Consider the following 24,205-nt stretch of genomic DNA (forward strand, 5'->3'; position numbering starts at 1 on the left):
TCCATCCTGGTACCACTGAATAAATAAATTCACAGGAAGAGACAATTATCCCATGCAGAAAAATTCTGAGTAATTTATGTTGATACCCTGCCCTCCACAAGGTGGAGCATAACTCTTTAATTTTTAAGTGTATATTGTACATAGATAGTGACTTCCTTCCAAAGAGCTCAGTACGAAGGGGGGGAGGGTAATTTTACAGTAGAAAAACATCACAAATACTACTTCAACCAGGTGATTAAGGTCAACATCAACAGTGTTACATTGGTTGTACGCTTTCCTGGTATGATGTGTTGGAAATGGCACTTTACTTCTGTGGTCTTCCTCACTAAAACCAACAACCCCAATATGATCATGAAAAAAGATTCAGACAAATCCAACTGACTGTATGAGCAGAGGAATGATGGGTAAATCTACTGCAATCAGTTCACAATATATGTAAATTAAACCACAATGTTGTAAGCCTTAAACTTATTCAGTGATGTATGTCAATTATTTCTCAATAAAACTGCACACACACAAAAAAATCCCATTTGAGGGACAGTCTACAAACAACTGATCAAAACTCCTCAAAACTAGGGCGCCTGGGTGGCTCAGTGGGTTAAGCTGCTGCCTTTGGCTCGGGTCATGATCTCAAAGAGTCCTGGGATCGAGCCGCATCGGGCTCTCTGCTCAGCAGGGAGCCTGTTTCCTCCTCTCTCTCTGCCTGCCTCTCTGCCTGCTTGAGATCTCTCTCTGTCAAATAAATAAATAAAATCTTTAAAAAAAAAAACAAACAAACTTAAAACTGTCAAGGTCATCGAAAACAAGGAAAATGTGAGAAACTATTACAGCCAAGAAGACCCTAAAGTAACATGACAACCAAATGTTATGTGGTAACCTGTATGGGGTTGTGGAACACAATAAAGGACATTAGATTAAAAGACAAAAATCTGGGGTGCCCAGGTGGCTCAGTGGGTTAAAGCCTGTGCCTTTGAGTGATGATGCAACATGGGGGCTTAAGTGGGTAGGAGAAGAATAAATGAAACAAGATGGGATTGGGAGGGAGACAAACCATAAGTGACTCTCAATCTCACAAAACAAACTGAGGGTTGCTGGGGGGAAGGGGGTTGTGAGAAGGGGAGTGGGGTTATGGACATTGAGGAGGGTATGTGCTTTGGTGAGTGCTGTGAAGTGTGTAAACCTGGTGATTCACAGACTTGTACCCCTGGGGATAAAAATATATGTTTATAATAAATAAAAAATTTAAAAAAAAAAAAAAAAAGCCTGTGCCTTTGGCACAGGTCATGGTCCCAGGGTCCTGGGATCAAGCCCCACATCGGGCTCTCTGCTCGACGGGGAGCCAGTTTCCCCCTCTCTCTCTCTGCCTGCCTCTCTGCCTACTTGTGATCTCTGTCTGTCAAATAAATAAATAAAATCTTTAAAAAAAAAAAAGTTGTATTAAAAAAATAAAAACAAAAATGTGAATAAAGTATGGAGTTTAGTTAATAATAAAGTATCAGTACTGGTTCATTAGTATCATAAATGTTTCATGCTAATGTAAGATGTTAACAGAGAAAACTGGATCTGGGGAATACAGAAACTACTATCTTCTCAATGTTTCTGAAAGTTTAATAATGTTACAAATATTAAAGGTTATTTTTAAATATTAAAAGGAAAGGGAAAAAATTATTAAGGCCTGAAGAATGCACACCAACTTGAGCACTTACACCTGAGAAGAGACTGGAAAGGAAGGGAAATCAAGCTTTCCTTTACAAGTATACTGTTTTGACTTGAATATATGAAGAGTATCTGTATACTAATACCTAACAAGAAATGTTTAATTTTAAATGTCACATTTAAGCACTAAATAATAAATAAAATCAAACTGTTATTAAACAGAAATTGTTCCCTAAACATGTGTATTTCTTTTCATAAGCTATCCAACTTCCAGAAAAACCTCCAAATCACATTCAAGCATCTCATTATCTAGTAACTGATATTAGTATAATATGTGAATTAAAAGAAAAAAAGGCAATATCCAATTGCTAAGGGAGATAAGAAACATACATGTGAAAGGAACTGTTTCAATCAGTAAGAAAATATTTGACCAGAAACATTCTTAAATTTGAACAGTACTGAGACCCAGTATGTATAACTTTTAATAAACTGTTTTATTCAAGGAGACAAATGAGTCATCCTAATTTCAACAGCAGGAAGTGCTAAATGATGCCTAATAACACTCACTTTATTACTACACTTGGTGAAGGTGAAAACAACACATCCTGCACTTCTATCTAGACAGCCACTAGAATCAACTACAACTGGATTATGTAAAGCTCAAAATTCAATGTATGGTATTTACCAACAGCCTATATTGGCAAAAATAATTTGAGAACAAAGGTAAGACATCAATCTTATTATCAGCATCAATCTCTAAACTGTTAGAAGCTGCTTTATCTAAATTGGGCACCATCCACTACTACGAGAATATGTTCTACTAAACATATGTACTCATTTTTTTTTAAGAATTTATTTATTTGAAATAGACAGTGAGCGATGGAGGGAAAGGGGGGAGAGAGACGGAGAGAGAGAGTGCGCGCACAAGAAAGGGGTAGGGGTAGTGGGAGAGGAAGAAGCAGGCTCTCCACTATCAGGGAGCCCAACAGGGCACTGGGTCCCAGGATCCTTAACCCACTGAGCCATCCAGGTGCCCCATAAATAGCTGTACTTGTTCAAAGACAACACAAAAGTAAATTCTTAAGAAACCAAAGTAATTATTTTAAAGCCCTAAGGACAGATAAATCAGAAGATGGCACTTGGGGCACCTGGGTGGCTCAGTGGGTTAAGCCTCTGCCTTCTGCTCAGGTCATGATCTCAGGGTCCTGGGATCGAGCCCCATATCAGGCTCTCTGCTCAGCAAAGAGCCTGCCTCTCCGCTCAGCAAAGAGCCTGCCTCTCCCTCTCTCTTTCTGCCTGCCTCTCTGTCTGCTTGTGATCTCTCTGTCAAATAAACAAATAAAATCTTAAAAAAAAAAAAAAGATGGCAATTGAACCTCTTCAAGTCTTTCCTTTTTTTTTATTTGTAAGAATACAAAGTCACTCTCACAGAAGGATTTATTTTATAATGTAATTTTATGTAAAGTGATGTGACATAATCAGTATCTAGCAGAAAGTAATTTGAAGTTATGAGCAGGCAAACCAGTGGGTGGCATCAGCTGAGATGATGCCAGGATTTCCTCAACTGGGCATTAGTCTCTACCCCAACTAAGAAGTTCTGCCCTGTTTTTAGTGCAAAGAGAGCATGATAAAACCAACTAAATCTCCCCTAACAAGTGGTCACCAGTAGGAACAGGCAAGAAAATTAATGGATCAGCAAGAATCCAATCACTGTTATAAAAAATAGTCACTGCTTACCAAGAGGGAGTCAAAAAAGAATCACAGTTGCAGATCTACAGCTCCTGACACTCACAAATTCTGTTTCCATATTCATAACAGCTTATAAAAGGGTTCTCATGATTTATTTCTTATGTAATACTAAGTGCTTTTAACATCTTTTAGAGTTACACACAAAAATATTTATGGATGTAGTAACATGATTTTTTTTTTTAAGATTTTTTATTTTTTATTTGCTGAGATCACAAGTAGGCAGAGAGACAGGCAGAAACAGAAGGGGAAGCAGGCTTCCCGCTGAACAGAGAGCCCCATGCGGGGCTCGATCCCAGGACCCTGGGATCACGACCTGAGCCGAAGGCAGAGGCTTTAACCTACTGAGCCACCAAGGCGCCCCAGGATGTAATAACATGATTTCTAAGACTTGCTTCAAAATAATGGTGGGAAGTATAAATGAAACAACATTACCGATTTGTTGATCACTGTTGAAGCTGAGTGATGAGTATTTTTGATGAATTATACCATATTTTAGTATACATTTGGAATTTTCATAGTAAAAAGTTGAAAATGTAAATAAATACTAAGAAATGACTCTACGCCTACAACTCAACAAAAAGCAAAGAACCCAATTCAAAAATGGGTAAAGGACTTGAACATCCATTTCTCCAAAGAAGATTTACAGATGACCAATAAGCACATGAACAAATTCGCAATATCACTAATCATTAGGGAAATGTAAATCAAAACCACAATGAGCTACAACTTCATGCCCATTAGGATGGCTTTATCAAAAAATAACAAGTGTTGATGAGGATGTTAAAAACTGAAACTCTTACCCACCCACCCCCTGCAAAACTGGAACTCTTACCCACTGCTGGTAGGAATATAAAGTAGTATAGGTACTATGGAAAAGTATTTTTTTAATCAAAACATTTTAAGGGCGCCTGGGTGGCTCAGTTGTTAAGTCTGCCTTTGGCTCGGGTTGTGATTCCAGGGTACTGGGATTGAGCCCCACATCAGGCTCCCTGCTCGGCGGAGAGCCTCCTTCTCCCTCTCCCACTCTCCCTGCTTGTGTTCCCTCTCTCACTGTCTCTGTCAAATAAAAAAAAATTTTTTTTTTAATTTAAAAAAAATTTTTAAAAGCAGTACCATATGAAGCAGCAATTTTACTTCTGAGTAAAAAGAACTGAAAGCCGGGACTCAAAAGACACACGTACACCCATATTCACAGCAGCATTATTCACACTGGTCAAGGGGCAGAAGCACCCCAACTGTGCATCAATGTATGAATGGATAAACAAACTTAGAATTCTGACACAGGGTACAACATGGATAAAGCCGGAGGATATGAAGCTAAGTGAAATAAGCCAGTCACAAAAGGACAAATACTACATAATTCCACTTACATGAAGTATTAGAGTAATCAAATTCATAGAAAATAGAACAATGGTTGTAGGTCTGGGAAAGAGGGGAGATTGTTTAATTGGTATGGAGTTTCAGCTGGAGAAGATAAAAAAGCTCTGTACATTGATGGCAGTGTTTGCCCAACAATGTGAACGTATTTAATGCCATTGAACTGTACGCTTAAAAATGGTCAAATGGTAAATTATATATATTATTTTACCACGATATTTTAAAAGTTTTTTAAAAATACAATTCTACCCATCTCAGTATTTTTGGAAAAACTTTCTTTGATCATTGGACATATAGGCCAAAAATACAGCAAAATAACCTTAAAATCTTGATGTAACATTCTAAGGGACACTCTAAGATATAATTACTTTTCAAACCAAAAAAAAAAAATAAAACCACATGGGCACTTTTCGCCCCTTCCTCCAGGATCGTGACTTCATTTAACACTTTAGCATGAACATGGTTTGGCTTGGCAGAGATGAAATTCTTTCCCTGATCTATCAAAACCTTCCTCCAGAATCCCGAGAGAATTTATCCAAAAAGGTATCATTCCCAAAGCAGCTCTACAATGTCATCAGACCGCATTACAAACTTACTAGTGATGCTTACAAATGGGCAACTTCCTTAGCAGCCAGTAAGCCTAGAACTAAACATTCTGCAGTCTATTTGTAAGCCTACATGGCAGTGTCATTGTTGCCTCCTTAGATTAGATTCCAAATCCAAAAATCTGAAAACATTTCAGAAAGTATTTGGCGAAATTCCTAAAACAGGCAAAGATATATTCCACTGAGGCAAAGAGGGCTTAGAATGAACAGGAATAAATGTCTTCAGAGAGAGCTACGTATTACAAATTTCATGACACTGGACCTCTCTACACCTTTCTGAAGCTTCTGAAGGCTTGGATATACAATCTCACCTTCAAAATGCAAAAAGGGCAAAAAACAAAACAAAACAACCACCACAGGGAACCTGTGAGACTAGGCTTTCTGTGCGGTCTGTCATAATGCTAAATTCAAGTTGTGCACACACTGCACTACCAATAAAAAAAACCATAAAGGCAAACTTGTGTTTGTATTTAGTAAAGAATCATACAGTCTTTCATTGCATTTATTTTACTACAGAACCAGCTCTATGTGATTAACCAGATCAAACAGAAGTCAGAAATACCTTTTGTCACAACCAAAGTATCATCCTCCTATCAAGTTGCCTGGACAATTCGCTGATATTCTATAATGCAAAAGCCTTTTAAATATGTATACTCTCTGACCAAGTGTTTCCACATCTGAAAATTTATACTAAGGAAAAGAGATGAAGATGTATGTAAATGACGTATGTAAGATGTATGTAAACTTCAGTGAAGAAAAAAAATTATGAACATACTTAGTGACCAAAAGGCAACTGACTTGAACTGTAGTACAACCACAGTTACATGCTATGCAGACATGAAAATAATAACCTACCTTATACAGCTATATTGTTTACCTCTGTACATACATGTGAACAAATACACATACACAAATGCACATGTGTGAGAACAAGATACACATGGGCATAGTGGGTGTGTAAACATACATATATACACATATGCACCAAATGTGTGCAAATAATCAGAGGCCCATGGAATGGTACATGTGTACAAAGATGTGCCTGTATATGTATGTATGAGAAAATACATAGGCACATATATCTCTGTTAATGCATATGCCTATATTTGGAACGTGAGCCTGTGTTTTAAGTAGGTGAGTGTGTATTTATCCTTGTAATCACTACTTAGAGGCTGTGACCTTGAGTAAGTTAATGAGCCTCTTGGACTCTTGACTTTGTCATCTATACAGTAATACCAAACCCTGCCTCATGGGGGTTTTATAAGGATTAATGAAATAATGGATATAAAGCACTTAGTACCGTGATTGGCACATAGTAAATGCTCAGTCAATATTAGCTTTCCTTATCTGTACCCATGTATACTAATTTATACTTACGTATATTTACATACCTATAAGTCCACAAAGATACACATCAAAATATTAACTTTGGTTACCTATGAGTGATAGATTTTTACTGTCGGGCTTTTTAGGGGGAGAGCTGGCTTACATATTTTGCAATTTTTCTAGGAAGATTCTTTTTTTCCCCCCATGTTTTTTGGAGGTTATTTCTAAAACACAACGATTTTTAAAAATAAAAATGACCTGTCCCTGACATACCTCAACTCTGCTTTTTAAAAACTATTAACTACTTCACGAAGGAATACATAGTTTCAATACTCCACCAAATTTTTTGTATTCTAGCAATATGTCAGCATGACCTGATAGCTCAAGAAGATGGCAGTACAAAGAAAAGCCACAGCTTTTTGCTTGTTTGCCTTATCCGAAGCAGGATGAAAAGAATGAATCAGATCACAGTGTGGGGTATGTGTGGTTTCTGAACACTGCGAAGAGAGTTAAGTGACTTAAGTGACACCTGTCATTTGTGTTTTACTAAAGCAGGGAGGAACCTAGAGTCTGGCCAAGGTCATACAAAAAAGCATGTGCCAGACCCCAGGCTGTGAGAGATCTGAGGACTAGCTGCATTGCCACAGTTTGGGTGTGTTTATGAAACCAAGAAGCTAAATTCTTAACCAGTCATTTCAGAAGTCCACTGGAGAAGAGAGGAAATTACAACACAGGCCTGATGACAGCAAAACAAACTGGTAACTGGCTGTACTGGGTTAATCTAGATGTTTTAATCATACTGCTTTTCCTTATTTCTAAAATAAAAACTTTAGCTCATCAATGATAGGACACTTAAATTTCATAAAAGCACGCCTGACATATGTATAAAAATTCTATCAAAAACGTCTGAAAGGACAAAACGCTAGCAGTTATCTGCGGTTCCAATCAACACCAGTTCCCATCTGGCTTAATTCCCACAATTATGATGTATTAGGTTAAATACCACTAAACCCCCTGCAGATTGTCTCTGAATTTCCGAGGGGAACCCAGCTACAGACACAGGCAAGTAAAACAAGCAGCTCTTTTCCCCAGGGCCTCAATTTATAAATTATAACCGGGATAATACTCCTATACATTTCCTCCCCAGCCATGCTATTAAATCTCCTTAAACGTCATTTCCAAGCTTTTAAAACACACACCGAGGCACACGCCCTGCAAGCTCGACATTTTGGGGCATCGCCCCAATTAAACATCGCCTTTCCCAAACCTACTGCAAACTGCGGACTTGCCTCTCATCTCATTTTTTTGACTTCTGTCTTAAAACGGAGGCGAGGTGGATGGGTTTCGACAAACAGATTAGGCTTTGAAACCCGGAGCAATCCTCTCGTCGCGGGGAGCTGTCGGCCGCAGTAGCAGCGATTTTAATCTTTTCTCTCCACCTCGTTTCCTTTCCCACCTCAAGCTTGCCCCCCCCCCCCCCCCTTTCCAATGACATCAAACCAAAAGCGGAGCAAGAAAAACTGAATGCCCCCGGGTCGCTGACTCCCGAGAGTGGCGCCTTCTGCCTCGGGGACCCGCCCGCCGCGGGAACTGCGGGAAACGCTGCGGGGTAAAGGTTTTCCGCCGCCCCAGTGCCGCCCCAGGTCGCGGAGGGATGGGCCGGGCCCGCGGCGGCCTCGAATCTGAGCGCGGGGCTCGCCGGGCCCGCCCCGCCCGCCCAGGCCCCGCGCGGCCTGTCCAGCCGCGGCGTCGCGTCCGCCACAGGCTGGGCCAGAGACGCGCGAAGCGGCCGGCAGGGCAGGGTCGGGGGCCCGGGGCCAGAGGCCGGGGGGCGGGACTCTGCGCTGCTCACCTGCTGGTACCGGCTGCCGCAGGCCGGCTCCACCGCCGCCAGCGCCGCCAACGCCAACGCCATGGCGCAGCCGGCCGCAGGGAAGGAACGCGAGCGAGCGAGCTAAAGGGGCGCGGGCTCTGCGGCCTGGGAGCCCCGGGAGACCGAGGGAGACGCGCCTCGGGTGGGTCTCGATGGCCGCCGCCGATTCCAGGCAAGCCGCTCTCCTCGGGCCGTGCGCGCCACCGCCGTCGCCGCCGCCGCCGCCGCCAAGGCTCCGACGCGGCCCCTGGGGAGGAGGCGGAGACGCCGACGACGACGCTGCGCTGCCGCCCCGCCCTCGACTCGCGCTGCGCCGCGCCGCCCGGCCGGGCCTCGCCCCGCGCCGCGCCTAGAGTCCCGCGGAGCCACCGCCTGGGGTGGGGTCGGCCGTTCGTCCGCCCTGCGGCCCGGGGCTGCGGCCCGGGGCGTGAAGCCTTCCGGGGAGAGGCCGCTGAAAACGAATTACCCACTGAGGAGCACCTCATGAAAGAAAGCTTTGAGCTTTCTACGTGTGTTCTCTTCTAACCGTCGTCTCACACCCCGACCTAGGGGCCACTGCCCCATCTAAGAGGTCGTTGGCGCGCAGGGAGGTTGACAGCCTGGCACGGCAGCGATCTGATCCCTGGTACCTGCTGCCTGATCTCGGTTCTTTTCCGGGTCCCTTCTTGTCTGCGGTCTTCGTGGATCAGGGGTCTGTCGACCGCAGGGCAGAGGCCAAATACCGTCCAGTGGCAGTGGAAAGTGTAAGAAATTCACGTTTTGTTGTCTATGCCGTTCCCATTTGTTGAGCACGGCTCATAAATCCTCTTACCTGCTATTCGGCCATTACAGAAAAGTTTCCTCACCTACATCCTCCAGAACTCCTTAGATCTCAAACAAACCCTAGGATGGATGATGATAATAGCATCTTCCTTTTAAAACAGCCTTCAGTATTTTAACACCCTCATCTGTAGATAAAGACATGCTATTTTTCTGTCTTATACATATATGTATATATATTCTGATATATATTATATAATTATAAAATAATTATATTTTAATTTGTAATTATAATTACTATTATTAATTTAAAGAAGGCTCCACCCAGCGTGGAGTCCAATCTGGGGCTTGAACTCAGGACCCTGAGATCAACACCCAAGCTGAAAACAAGAGTTGGGCTGTTAACCCACTGAGCCACCCAGGAGCCTGCACATGATATTTTTCTTTTTTGGTGGGCAGCAAAGCAAAGTTTATTAAGTGATAGCAAAGTGATAATACAAAGCTCTGGAACAGGGAGGAGACCCCAGAGGGTTACTCCACTCCAGGATATTTTTCTGAACCAAAGCTCTCTGAAGAGGGGACATGAAGGGCCAAAATCCAAAGATTCAGCCATGCTGAGAGCTTTTCTGATAGCAGGAACATTTGCAAAGGCTGTGACAGGAGTGAGAGCTTGCCTTGCGGAAAAACTGAAAGGAGGCAGGCAGAATTGCCATATAGGCGGTACGATTACCAATGTTTCCCACATGAGGACATTAAGCTTGAAGAGATTAAATATCTCACCCAAGGCTAGTGAGGGTGAAAGCTGGAATGTAAACCCATTAAACCAGCATTGTTAACCATTACTGTGCAACTAAATTACAAACGCTGTGAAGATGAAAGTATGTATCGCTTAAATATTTTTATAACTCCTATAGCATCTAGCACAGCACACATATGAGGTCTGCTGTTTCCTTCTGTCATACCCAGCCACCTGGAATTGCTTCTACCCACAAGTCCAACACGGGGGTGGGGGAGGGGTGGGGGAGGGGTGGGGGGAGGGGTGGGAAGGATATTTGAAGCTTTTTGCAATTTCCATTTCTTCTTGATTGCCTTTCCAAGTTAGTCATCTAGAGTTGGCGTTAATACAATTATTGTTTTAGCCTCTGATTTTCAAGTTTAGTTAACTACATATTTTTTCACCGTAGCTGTGTTTTGAACCTACCCTGAGGTTTCTGCATACATGAGCTAATTGTAATCAATAAAAAATCTTAGATATTTATCTTCCTCACTTTAAGTTCTCTACCAGTTTCCAAACTCCTACATGTCTGTCCCAAAATCCAAGTGTTAGCCTCACATATTTTCACTTTGGAGAAGTGAACAAATCCAGCAAGATGCCAATCTGAGAGTCCCAAAGTGGTATACTCCTTACTCTGCCCCTTAACTGCTTTTAATCCAGAGAAACCACCTTTAAATGTAACAAGGTACAGTCAACCATTCTGCACATAATGTCCTACCTTGTGGTCTTATATGAGGGGGAAAAAAATGTCAAATTTGAAATGCTTTAAAATCTCACCAGTAAAAAGTAGAAATCCAGATATCTTTGCCCAAATATCTAAATTTACGTGTAAGGAGGAATAAAAAAAAGTCTGTGCTGCCGCATATGGTTATGGGAGCAACAGCTGCCATCTTTACACACGTCGGCGGCATGGTGACGTTTGTGGAAAAGATGTTGTTACCCTTACCATCTACTTCTTTCCTAAATTACTTTCTCCCTCAATAGCGATACACTCCCTGCTTATGAACATAATATAAATACTGGGCTTTCTCCCTGAAATATTTTCTCTTGAAAGAAAATAAATTCATCTGCAGCTTCCAGTCTCCCTTTCCTACTCCTTTTCTGATACCCCGAACCAAATTGTTTTGCGTTCACAGTGAAGTCTTGGTCCTTCTCTCTCTCTCTCTCTGAGTTCCCCGCAAAGCCTTTATTAAACAAATGGAGATGATTTGTGTTGATTCAATGGATGGGTAAATTGGGAAGTTGAGAAACTGAGTCACCGCTGTATAAGGTCTCCAGTTGGCAAGCAAACTGTACAGTGAAGGGGAAAACTGAATTTCTGACTCACATATCCATGCCTGCTGCAAGCCAAGCAGACAGCAAAGATAATCCAAGGCTATAAACATTGCACTCTTTGGCTTCATCTGAAGATGTTGTCAAAGAGAGTTTCCACAGAGAAAGTTATTAATTTCAGATTGCTGCACTTAGAAACTTATTTCCCCACAGAATAGCAGTAATACTTTCCATGTGCAATACTCTTTATGTGAATTGCTGACTCTGAATCATCCATCCTGAGAGAGAAGAGAAATATTATGGAAAGTAAGAGCATAGCTCATGTCCGTTTCTCTACTCCCCTCACCCCCTTCAGATAAAAATCTCCTCCAGAGTAGATGTAGTCTTCAGTCTTTCACATCCACCTGAGGCATGTCCTCTGCAGTACTGAGCTCAATAAGTAACCAAAAAGGGTTTGTTAAATTTTAAACAAAGCTTCATTGGTCTAATATCTCATTTCAGGCCCTGAATGTCTCCTGCTAATCTTTTTTTTTTTAATTTTATTTATTTGATGGAGAGATAGAGAGCACATGTTAGCAGAACAGCAGGCAGAGGGAGAGAGAGAAGCAGGCTCTCCGCTCAGCAGGGACCCCGTTGTGAGGCTCCATCCCAGGACTCTGGAATCATGACCTAAGCTGAAAGCAGCCATTTAACCATTTGAGCCAACCAGGCACCCCTGTCTCCAGCTAATCTTAACAGAGCTCCCACCAAACCATGCATTTCCATTTCCACTTACTTATTATTTCGTTTAATTCTCATTACATTACTATGAGTTTCGTTAAAGGCAAGGTGATATCTTCATATTACAAATAAAGAAAATTTTTAAAAAACCAAATAAAGAAATTATCTACTGATAATTACTACTGTTTGTGAAGCACCTTCTGGATCTTGGACCCTTCCACTTGTCGTCTCCTTAATTCTCAAAACAAACCCAGTCTGCAGCAAAGAAATTCAGGAGATTACATCACTGGCTCAGCTAGTGATGGTGGAACCAGAATGCAAACCTAGATCTGTCTGATAACAAAACTTGAAGACTGCTATATGTAGAGGAGAGTATAAGATATAGAAGAACCGGCCTCATCCTTGGAGTCTCTGCATTGAAATAGAGAAGATAGTCAACACAGACTCATTTTTTCAACTATAAAAACTGCAATTAGAGGTTCAGTGGGTTAAGCCTCTGCCTTTGGCTCAGGTCATGATCCCAGGGTCCTGGAATCAAGCCCCGCATCGGGCTCTCTGTGCTTCGGGGAGCCTGCTTCCCCCTCCCCCTCTGCCTGCCTCTTTGCCTACTAGTGATCTCTCTCTCTCTGTCAAATAAATATAAATAAAATCTTTAAAAAAAAAAACCCTGCAATTTAATTACCGCTGTTTTGGGTTATATTAACTAAAGATGATTAAGAGAATCATGTGATCATGTATGATAATCAGGTAAGGATTGAAGAGAGGTTTTTTTTAAATATTTTATTTATTTATTTGATAGAGAGAGAACACAAGCAGGGGGAGTGGGAGAGGGAGAAGCAGGCTTTCCAGCAGAGCAGGGAGCCCAATGCGGGGCTCAATCCCAGGATCCCGGGATCACGACCCGAGCCCGAAGCAGATGCTTAATGACTGAGCCACCTAGGCACCCCAAAGAGAAAGGGTTTTGAATGAGAAAAAGGTTTTGCCATGAATGGAAAGAGGGGAAGGCACATCCAGTCATGAGTATGCTTGTACAAAAGCTTAGAACAGGGGTAGATAGTATTGGAAACATTTTGGGGTTTGTGGGCCACAAGTTTTCTGTCACACAACTACTCTACTTTGCCACTATATCACCAACATGGCCATAGATAATATCAAGCAAATTGGATGGCTGTGTTCCAATAGCACTTTATTTATCGACACTGAAATTTGAATTTCTTATTTTCAAATGTCATGACATAATTATGTTTCTCTTGATTTTTTTTCAACTATATAATAATGTAAAAATTAAGGTTAACTCTCAGGTCATACAAAACCAGGCAGTATGCTAGATTTGGCCCCTAAGCAGAAGATGGCCAACCCCTAGCTTCCTGGCAGGACAAAAAAAGTTTATGTACTAAGAGCTTGAGTAGGAATTTTAAACCACAGAGTAATACAGAAGGCCTAATGGACAGGCAAGGGACACAGAGAAGAGGATGGGAACTTATAAAAGATCTTAAAATACAAGTGGCTTCTGCAAAAAAGTAAGTCAGAGAAAAATTATTAGTCAGTTAAGGATTCATCATGAGATTTCTGATTTCTTGACTTATCTTCTTGCCCCTGCAATGCAATTGGTTTATTCGTTCAACAGGTATTAATTGAGCACCAATCTGGGCAATTGCTGTGGCTTTCTGCCTAAAACCTGAAACTACAAAAGAATAGTTTCTTGTTTATTCTCCAATATGAAATTAAGAAATGCTAAGTGTGGGTATTTAACATACCATAAGATTTGGTATGCTATGTCTTCATGTTTATTCATTTCTAACTATTTTCTAACTTCACTTGTGATTTCTTAGACCCATTGGTTACTAAGCAGTGTGTGGCCTCATTTTGACTTATCCATGCATTCCCCAAATTTCTTTCTGTCATTGATTGCTAATTTCATTCCACCGTGATTGGAGAACATTCTTTGTATTTTTTCAACCCTTTTAAATGTATTGAGGTTTGCTTTATGCCCTAGCCTATGGTTTACCCTGGAGAATGTTCCATGTTCACCTGAAAAGAATGTCTATTCTGCTGTTGTTGGGTGGAGTGTTCTCTAGATGTGTCTATTGAGTCTAGTTAGCTTGTAGTATAATTCAAGTCTTCTCTTTCCTTGTTGATCTTCTGGCTAGTTGATCTTCTGGCTAACCATTATTGAAAGTGGATTATTGCAGTCTCCCACCTTTAACTGTAGAACCGTCTATTTCTTCCTCCACTGGTGTCAGTTTTGCTTCATATAGTGTAGAGCTTTACAGTTAGGCACATATACATTTATAGTATTTACTTATTTTATACACTGTCATGATCCAAAAAGGATTTAAGAGACTGAAGTATAGCAAAGAAATCATAGATTAGAAGTAGATGAGAAAAAAAGCAGAACAAAAATAGCAACATGAAATAAGACCTTGCCTTCTTGTTCACCGTTATCTCCATATGAACACAGCCTGGCATATAATAGGCCCTTGTAGGATTGAAAGAACATCAGGAATGAGTTTAACACAAAAATGAAGTTATACATGTTACAAGTGCACCGATGAAATGGAGACCTGATTGGCTATACAACTGACAGGGAACTTGGGCTAAATAAAATAGGATACCAACACCAACAGAGAAATTTCTTCCAAGAGTCCTCAGTAACATTTAATTATAAAGATGCTGAACTGACCCATTGGTCCTAAATGGAATACATGCTTTAAATTTGGGGGAGCCCAGCCCCCGCCAGGAGAGATGCTGTAACTTGGTCTTCCATGTATTGACTGCCACATTTTATTGTATAAATTGTACATTGACACAGTTCAGGGATAGCCAGACCATTATAGTCTATGCAAACAACACTCCCCCGACCCTGATTTGGGCAACAAACAACCTATCCAACCACAGGAGGTGTCCCCATAAAATCTTTAAGTGATCCCCCTCCCAACAAATGGCTCACAATATATTTAGAGGTGGCAAAGGAATGAGGAACGAAGAACAGTGACATGTCCACAAGGAAATCGAGCATCTAATTCTCATCTTTGACCCAGCATACCAACCAATTGCTTTAACTAAGCGTCTTGAACACAAAAACAAGGTGAGTAGGGAAAGTGCCATCTCAAGCTGATTCCTAAGACAAGAAAAGGGTTTCTCATATTTCCCCAACAGGTAATTTTCTCCCTATGTTCAAGGAGTATCATGAGAAACAGGATTACACGAGGGAAATACTAAAACTGCACTGCCTGCTCTGTGTTGGGGGAGATACTACTTATGCTAATTATGACAACCCCCCCAACCCCCGGATAGGGGCCCCCAATGGAAGAAGCTGTTGATGTTGGCTTAAACTCAGCCATAGCTTATAGGCACATAGGGAACTCTGCCCTGGTGACTCAGAACAGCCCTTAGGCAAAGGACAAGGGAGACTCTCCAGTTCTAAATAACATTACGTGAAGACCAGGAAATCATATCTTAGTTTTATTTTTTTAATTTCTTTTGAAGATTTTATTTATTTATTTGACAGAGAGAGAGAGCACAAGTGGGGGAATAGGCAGAGGGGAAGAAAGCTCCCTGCTGAGCAACGAGCCGGATGCGGGGCTATGATCCCCAATGCAGGGATCATGACCTGAGCTGAAGGCAGACGCTTAACCAACTAAGCCACCCAGGTGCCCCCATACCTTAGTTTTAAAGCGGTGTTGAAATCTTATTTATTCAGGAGCTCCTCTAACATTATCCCTGTGTGGGGCTCTCCCTCATTCACATTTTCAGTACCTGAAGCCCACAGATGGCGCAAAGACAAGCCCCCTTCTACGCCAAATTCCTCTCCTGGAGTCAGCCATGCCGTGACAGAGTAATGGTACAAATTGGGATGGCACCTGGCATACAGCCTTTCCAGAACTGATGGTGACAAAACAGATTTCAGTTTTAAATAGTAATTGGCCACTGGCTCAGGGGCTAAATGGAAGTTGTATCCTTCGCTTCTGAAACATCATTCTCTTGCCTCAACTTTCCTTTACCTGTTAAGCCAGTGTCACTCTGTAAGCGGACATGGCCAACATACTAGTCTACAGGTCTTCCAGAACATTGGCTTAAATTGCCACTGATGTTTCTTACTGTAAACATTTAAAGACACATTTTTTTATCATTCACTGACCTAAAAAAGGTGCATCTGATATCACCGCCCCGAAGACCACTACTTTAATTATCACACATACTGAACACTTACTTTATGCCAGGAACTGAGCCAAGTAAGAAACACATGAGGTAGAATCTATTTTATGCCTACCCTCTGGATGAGGGAACAAGTTGCATGATGATAATTATCTTGCCTATGTATGTGTGTGTCATAGAAGACAAGAGCTATAAGGGTTTTTGAGATCATTTGGTTTGATCCTTCATTTGACAGATGAGGAAACTGAGCTCAGACAGGTTAAGTCATATGCCTGTGATCACACAGCCAGGATGTGGTGGAGCTGCTATGGAACATAAGGTTCCTTCCATCCCTGAACCAGACAATCTACCACTTTGGGTTAACACACATCACCCCGGCCTCCTGTACTCTGAGAGCATGTGGCCCAAGCTTTTGTGATTCGAGGATTTGTTCCATCCCCAATGTGCTGTCCTCATGCAACCAAACTAGGGTTCAGAAGAAAGGGGAGAGGCTGCATTGTGCTCTCTCTGCTACCAATAGATGATGAAGTCAAGCTACATGACTCAGAACATGCTGAAGCTCTTGGCCCTTCACAACTTTCCCCACAGGAAACCCACCAGGTTCTTGGTTACCTTCCGAGTGTTTCGTGGGTGGCACAGAACACATCCAAAAATAGATCTGTCTCCAGCTCTCCCAGAAGAGACTTGGAGCCTAAAAATGTCACTCCCTCTCCCTTTCAAAACAGACATCACTGCCTGGGGCTTAGCCCTTCCTTCCCAACCTGGCAGCTGCCTAAGGATAAGCTTTCCTCCCACCTGCAAACTAGACTTACTTCTTAGGGAGTGGAGAGAAATGCCAATTGTCAGTAGGAAAAAAAGACCTTTCATAAGTTCTTGGGCAACAGTTGCTCTTCTGAGGCAGATTGATTTCAAGCAAAAAGTCGGTCTCTTAACTCCTGAAGACCAACTAATTGGGACAATGCAGGTAAAAGTACTTTGTAAACTGCGGATACCACATGCCTTTGCATGTGTTCCCTGAATCTTCAAAACTGAGGAAGTGGAATGGATGAATTATCTAGTGATCCCCTGATGACACAGATTTTCCAGCCACAGAGAACCAGGAAGTTTTCCTGGGCAGGGCTTTCTGTGGATAACTCCTTGTGTGCTGACATGAGATTAGGATGACTGCAAAAGCCGCTCTGAGGCTGGGTTCGTGCGAGCTCCAGGAGGGTGCTGGGTGCCTGAATGAGGCAGAAAGAGTTGCAATCGGTCAGCAGAACTGAGGAAACAGGGAGACAGCCTCATCTGACTGGGAGGATCTCCCAGTTGAGTCCCTGCCACTGTGTTGACCTGGAGCTTGTCTTAATACAAAGAATGTTTACTAGCTTCTTATGGGGTGCATAAGCTACTTGAGCTTCGTGGAACATCTTGTCATGGAACTGAGGTGTTAGCAGGTCTTTGATTTTATTCATGCAATCACTCATTCAGTAAATGCATATTTAATTCTTACTCTACAGGCAGCTTCCTGTTTAAAACAAAAAACAAAAAAACAAAAACTCCGGTTTTCTGCCCACATGTAAAGCCCATGTAAAGTATATAGTGAGTATAACCTGTAGGTAAATATGTTTTATTTAAAGAAAAAAGTAAAGAGGGCCATTTTCCCATTGCATCCACTCCCTGCCATCTCCAAGCCCCACACCATAAATTAGAGGTCGCTTTGGGGATATTGTCTGTTCCTGGGAACTGCTGTGCTCCTGGAAAGCACTCATTTCAGGGCTTTGGGTGTTTATAATGGGATGTCCAAAGGCAGGGGAGATGTGTCTGACTCATGCTACCTTTCCCATGTGCAGAACAGAGAGCAGTAATCTATCACAACCCTCCCACTGAAGTCAGATGCAAGTAAGAATTCTTCTTCTTTTTTTTTTTTTTAATATTTTATCTATTTATTTTTCAGATAGAGCGAGAACACAAGCAGGGGAGCAGCAGGCAGAGGGAGAAGCAGGCAAAGGGAGAAACAGCCTCCCCACTGAGCAAGAAGCCTCCCACTGATGCGGAACTTGATCCCAGATACCTAGGATCACGACCTGAGCTGGAGGCAGGCATTTAACTGACTGAGCCACCCAGGCATCCCGATGCTGGTAAGAATTCTAACACAGGGTTCTGAGAAATCACTGCCATGTGTCTGGAGCTGGCAGGTAAATTCTAATCCATCGACCTCCTCTTTCCATCTGTGTATTTTTGACCAAGTTCAAGAGAAGTTCAGGAAAGTAAGAAATGGTCATAGGTGCAGGAGTGGATGGGAAATATGCCATAGAGGAAGGCAACTTTAGCTTTATCCTGTAGGATCCATCAAAAATGGGTAGAGTGGGCACATAGGGAAAAGGAGAGAGGAAGATTGTTTGCTGTGCTGAAGTTTTGTGCAGTTTAAAAAAGTGTAGTCAAATCTATGTCTCCCTTCTTCTTTTTTGTAATGACTCTTGCCTATAAATTACAAAGACCCTCCTCATCCCTAAGATCATGAAAACATTTACCTACATTTTTTCCTAGTACTTTTTTTCTTACATGGACATATCTGATCAAGTTCAGTTTATTTTGGGTAAGGAATATGATAGGAATCCAGGGTTGTGGTTTTTTTTTTTTTTAATAGGTAGATAGATCTCATACCATTTGTGGAATAATCATTTAAGAAGTGTCCATCATATACACAATCCCCTTACATTTATGAGCTTATTTCTGGAACTCTGATTCTTTTGTCACTCATCTATTATGAGTCCTTGTTTTTTAGAAAACTCAATTCACAAAATTCTCACATACAAATTCAATCTAAAGAAATAGAATTCTCAGGCTGCTGCCCTAACTGTCCTGAAATGACTCAATTTCAAGAGCTTAAATATGTATGTATTTATACACACACATACACACCTTTTTAAAGAGAATGAGAGACAGAATGTGTGCATGCATGTTGGGAGGGATGGAGAGGGAGAGAGAATCTTAAGCAGGCTTCATGTTTGCTGCACAGCCCAACCTGGGGCTCTATTCCACAACCCCAAGATTAGGACCTGAGTCAAAATCAAGAGTTGGGCGCTCAACAGACAGACCCACCTAGGGCGCCCTTGCATACTTTTTTTATATAACAGGTTTATGGACATATAACTTTCATTCTATACAATTAATCCATTTCAAATGCACAATTCAGTAGTTTTTCGGTATATTTGCAATGTGCCACAGTCAATTTTAGAACACCTTCTTCACCCCAAAAAGAAACCCTGTATCCATTCGTAGTCATTCCTCATTTCCTCCCAACTGGGGACCCTGACAGCCCCTGGCAACCACTAACCAACTTTCTGTCCCTACAGATTTGCCTAGCTGGGTCATTTCATGTAAATAGAATCATACAGTGTGTGACCTTTTGTGTCTGGCTTCTTTCACCTGGCAGAATTTTTTCAAAGTTCAGCTATATAATAGCCTGGATATCTATATTTCATCTCTTTCTATTGTTGAATAATCCATGGTATAGATGTACTATGCCATGTATATATGTGTAACCATTTACCAAGTGATGGATATTTTGATCATTTCCACGTTTTGCCTATTATGACTAATATCATTGCGAACACTCGTGTACAAGTTTTTATGTGGATTATACACTCCTTTTAAAAGGAGCACTATCTTAAAAAAATAAAATAAGGGCACCTGGGTGGCTCAGTGGGTTGAGGCCTCTGCCTTCGACTCGGGTTGTGATTCTGGGTCCTGAGATCAAGCCCTGCATCGGGCTCCCTGCTCAGCAGGGAGCCTGCTTCCCCCTCTCTCTCTGCCTGCCTCTCTGCCTACTTGTGATCTCTCTCTGTCAAATAAATAAATCTTTTTTAAAAATAAAAGAAAATAAGATAAAAAAGGAGCATTATCTTTTGCCTAAAGTCATATACTTCTTTGCAAGACTAGACCGCTGAGGCATCTTTTTAGGATGATTAAAAAGTTTCCTTCCTCACACTCTTATTTCTTTAGAGCCAAATGTAATTTTACTTGTGGAGGCCTTCATCCTGTCAGTCTATGCTGATTTGAACCACCATGAAGTCAAATTAATGGAAAAATCCATTAAGAAAACTCCAGTCCAGTAAAGAACATGACTGGTGGGTGCTGCAAAGCATCCAATGATGAAGATGGAAGTGTTGCTGAAGCAAAATGTACAAAATCACTAATATCACTTTTTAAAGTTCTTCTCTTTACAGGGTGCTTAGCTGGCTCAGGCTGGTAGAATGTACAACTCTGGATCTCAGAGTCATGTACTCAAATCTTACATTGAAGGGTAGAGTTTACTGAAATAAATAATAGGGATGCCTGAGGGGCTCAGTCAGTTAAGTGTCCAACTCTTGGTTTCAGCTCAGGTCATGAGCTCAGGGTCATAGGATCAAGCCCCATGTGGGGCTCTGCACTCAGAAGGGAGTCTGGGATTCTCTGCCTCTCCTTCTGTCCCTCCCCCTGCTTATGCTGTCTCTCTCTCTCTCTGTCCTCTCCCTAAAATAAATAAATTAAATATTTACATAAATAATAAAATAAAAATATTTTAAAATAACGTTATTTTCTTGGAAAGAATAGGATCCAGATAATTTAATTCATTTACTCACGAACTAGAGGTTCAATTTTTTTTTTAGGTTTAATTTTTATTCTTTTTGTTTTAAAAACATTTAATTTATTTATTTGACAGACAGCCAGAGCAGGAACACAAGCAGGGGGAGTGGGAGAGGGAGAGCAGGCTTCCTGCCCAGCAGAGAGCCCAATGTGGGGCTTGATCCCAGGACCCTGGGATCATGACCCGAGCCGAAGGCAAATCCTTAAGGACTAAGCCACCCAGGCGCCCCTCAATTTTTATTCTTTTTTAAAGATCCTATTTATGGGATGCCTGGGTGGTTCAGTTGGTTAAGCATCTGCCTTTGGCTTGGGTCATGACCCCAGTCCTGGAATCGATTCCCACATCAGGCTCCTTGCTCAGCAGAGAGACTGCTTCTCTACCTGCCTGTCGCTCCCCCTACTTGTGCTTGCTCGCTCTCTCTCTGACAAATGAATAAATAAAATCTTAAAAAAAAATAAAGATACCATTTATTTATTTTAGGGAAGAGGGGAGGGGCAGAGGAAGAAAGAGAACCTGGAGCCAACTTCAGCGTGAGTAGGAGCCCCACGTGGGGCTCAATTCCACCATCCAGAGATCATGACCTGAGCCAAAATCAAGGGTCTGTCATTTAACTGACTGAGCCACCCAGGCGCTCCAAGGCTCAGTTTTTAAACTAGCTTAAACATTCAATAAATTTTCTCTGTTAATCCTGCCATTAGCAGGCTTACCACTGACAAGTTTCAGTGAAATAAATCAAAGCAAAACAAACAGACATAGATTAACAGATCCTACTCCCCAGCTAGACTCTAAATTCTTAAGAACAAAGACTGCATCTTTGTTTAAGGTAGGCACACCATAAATATACTATATTTGTTTAGTATAGGAATGAGGGAAGGGTTATCCAGAATCAGATTTCTGGCCCTTACCCCACCCACCTGCTCCCACTCTGCTGTTTATGCTCCCCTAGAGATCCGGGCTTCACCCAGTTCTAAGGGACATAGCAGGGTTTACCTAAGGCAGGCATGGTTTCAAGACTGTTTTTAGCATTTTTGAGAAAGGGAAGGGGCCACACCAACTAGAAAACCAGATGGATCCTGTTTGGTTATATCCTTTATCTGCCAATTTTGAAAGGACAGAAGTTTCTTCCCACTTTGTGGACTGTGTACCAGAAAACAAAAATGAAAAACATAGAAAAGAATTCAAATACTAAATCACATTGGCTTGACCAAATCCAAAAGGGGACTGTAGAAGCGAACAGACCTTATGATGTAAGCCTCACACCCTCCTCACAGGGCTCCCTCCTGACCTCTCTGTGGCGTTTCATTGCAGCTTGGGGACAAATAGAATAAGCAGACCTTTCAATGTAGCTATTTTCAGCACCAAGTCCAGGTAGCGCATGCTGATAGCCCACATTGAGCAAGAAGCCCCTTCATGGCCCAGGCAGCCATGGACTCTGCCAGACACATGGAGGGCAAACAGCAGGGATGTCCAAAAAGCCCCTTTCAGGCAAAGGCCTCTTTGCTTCTCCTTACTTCAACCTTGCTAGACATGCCACACCACAGGTGAAATCTTTTACCTAGAAGTGCCTAGAAAATTCCACGGGGCTTGGAGAAACTCAGGCCCGACCAGAAACAGCTATTTGCAGACATGCCTACAGTTGGCTCTTTGGTATTCCTCAGTAATCAGTTTAGATGTCACCTCCCCTGAGGGGACTACCCTAGCCCTTCACCGAGACCTTGAGGCCCTAGAAATGAAGCTGCTATCAGTCTCAGCCCACACAGTGCGCCAGTTCTCTCTCCTTAGCTACAGAAGCTCACTAAGGATGAAGAGGGGGCAGAGCCACATCTGAAAAGGTGGTGGTGCTGGTTCTTTTGATCAGTTGGTTAGTCTTTTCATTTTTCCCCCTGGTTTTATCTTCTACTCTGATGAAATGGTTGTGATTTCCACCCTGTCCCAGAACAGAGCTGTGACTTATGTTTCCCAGTGTTTGCTGTTAATTTCATGCACCATCAGGATGTGTGTCCTTTTGTGTTTGATTAATTAAACCTTGTTTCCCCCTCTGGGATGCTGGAACATTGTGAATAGCGTATTGCCATGTGTTGGCATGCTGGGGGTTGCAGGGAGGCTAGGGCTAACTTGGGGGGAACTTGTCCCTTGGTGACACCAATCCACATGGAGCCTGCTCCCCAGACTCCCCCACCTCACACTGGGGCAGCCATGGCTCACCAATTGCAGCTAAACCCAGAAATAGCCTCCCCCGGCTCTTCTCAAGAGCAGTCTGGGCAGCCATCACCAACTGAACTTAATTGGTGCTATTTGGCAGTCCTGCCTGATTTATTACGATAATTGGAAAAGAAGAAATAAATCTGTTCCCAAACTGGATTCAGTTATACTGTTGCTCAGATCATGTTCCCAGTACACAGAGGGCTATTTTAGCACCAAAAGTCTATAAGGTGAGAGGACCCCTTGTTCTTTTTAAGAAGGAAGGGACTCTCTCTGAAAACATCTTTTTAAAAATAAATTTTAATGTTTTTAAAGCATGGAGAAATACAGAGAAGAAAATATTTAATGGCTCATGTTCTCATTGCCCAGATTGTTCCCATCAATAGATAATTTAACATTAGAATAGTAGTACATGAATAAAGTTTGAAATTTTAATCATTAAAGTATCAAATAACAAGTGATAACTTCTGTTCCTGCCCTTCTGAATGGTAACAACTACTATTTATTAATAGTTCTTTCTTTACGGGTCCTCCCAGAAAAAGTATATATCTATGCATATATATATTTTATGAAAAAAGGGGTGCCTTGTGACTCAGTCAGTTAAGCATCTGACTCTTGGTTTCAGCTTAGGTCATGGTCTTGATGGGTTGTGAGACAGAGCCCCATGTTAGTCTCCCACACTAAGCATGGGGTCTGCTTGAGACTCTCTCTGCTTTTCCTTCTGCCCCTCCACTCCCAATAAATAATCTTTTAAAAACATAAATAAAATAAAATTCACCAAAAAAAAAAAAATTACCAAGAAAAGAAAGTGAGGTCATGCTCTACATCATGTTCCGCACCTTGCTTTCTTTTCTTCTTACCACATAATACATCTTGCCATTTTTCCTTGATCCACCTTGTTCCTTTTATCAGCACATGGGTTTTCAATATCGGAAGGTGCCATAATTTATTTAATCAGTACCCTATTCACGGCAAAGCAATTTTTAAAGACTTCAAGGGGCCCCTTGGCGGTTAACATACTACTTACCAGCAAGAGAGTAGAGACCCCCCACTTCATTCATTCACTCAAAAACCTACAGTTCCAAAGATTCTTCAGCTTGGTCCACAACATCTGGCAGATAGGA

General features: G+C 41.9%; 1 protein-coding gene across 2 annotated transcripts in view; it reads right to left on the reverse strand.

The window, feature by feature from the left end:
* NDFIP1 (Nedd4 family interacting protein 1) overlaps positions 1–24,205 on the reverse strand; it is a 75,547-nt gene that overhangs the window by 47,468 nt on the left and 3,874 nt on the right. The window contains exon 1 of one of the 2 annotated variants that reach the window (XM_032336330.1): positions 8,566–8,864. The exons of the other annotated variant lie outside the window; for it this stretch is intronic. Within the exon in view, the coding sequence (XP_032192221.1) occupies positions 8,566–8,628 (63 nt within the window). The 5' untranslated portion in view covers positions 8,629–8,864. Of the gene's footprint in view, positions 1–8,565; positions 8,865–24,205 lie in introns of those variants that run through there. 2 annotated transcript variants of the gene reach the window in all.

This window comes from Mustela erminea, chromosome 3 (genome assembly GCF_009829155.1).
Source record: "Mustela erminea isolate mMusErm1 chromosome 3, mMusErm1.Pri, whole genome shotgun sequence".
Lineage (NCBI taxonomy): Eukaryota > Metazoa > Chordata > Mammalia > Carnivora > Mustelidae > Mustela > Mustela erminea.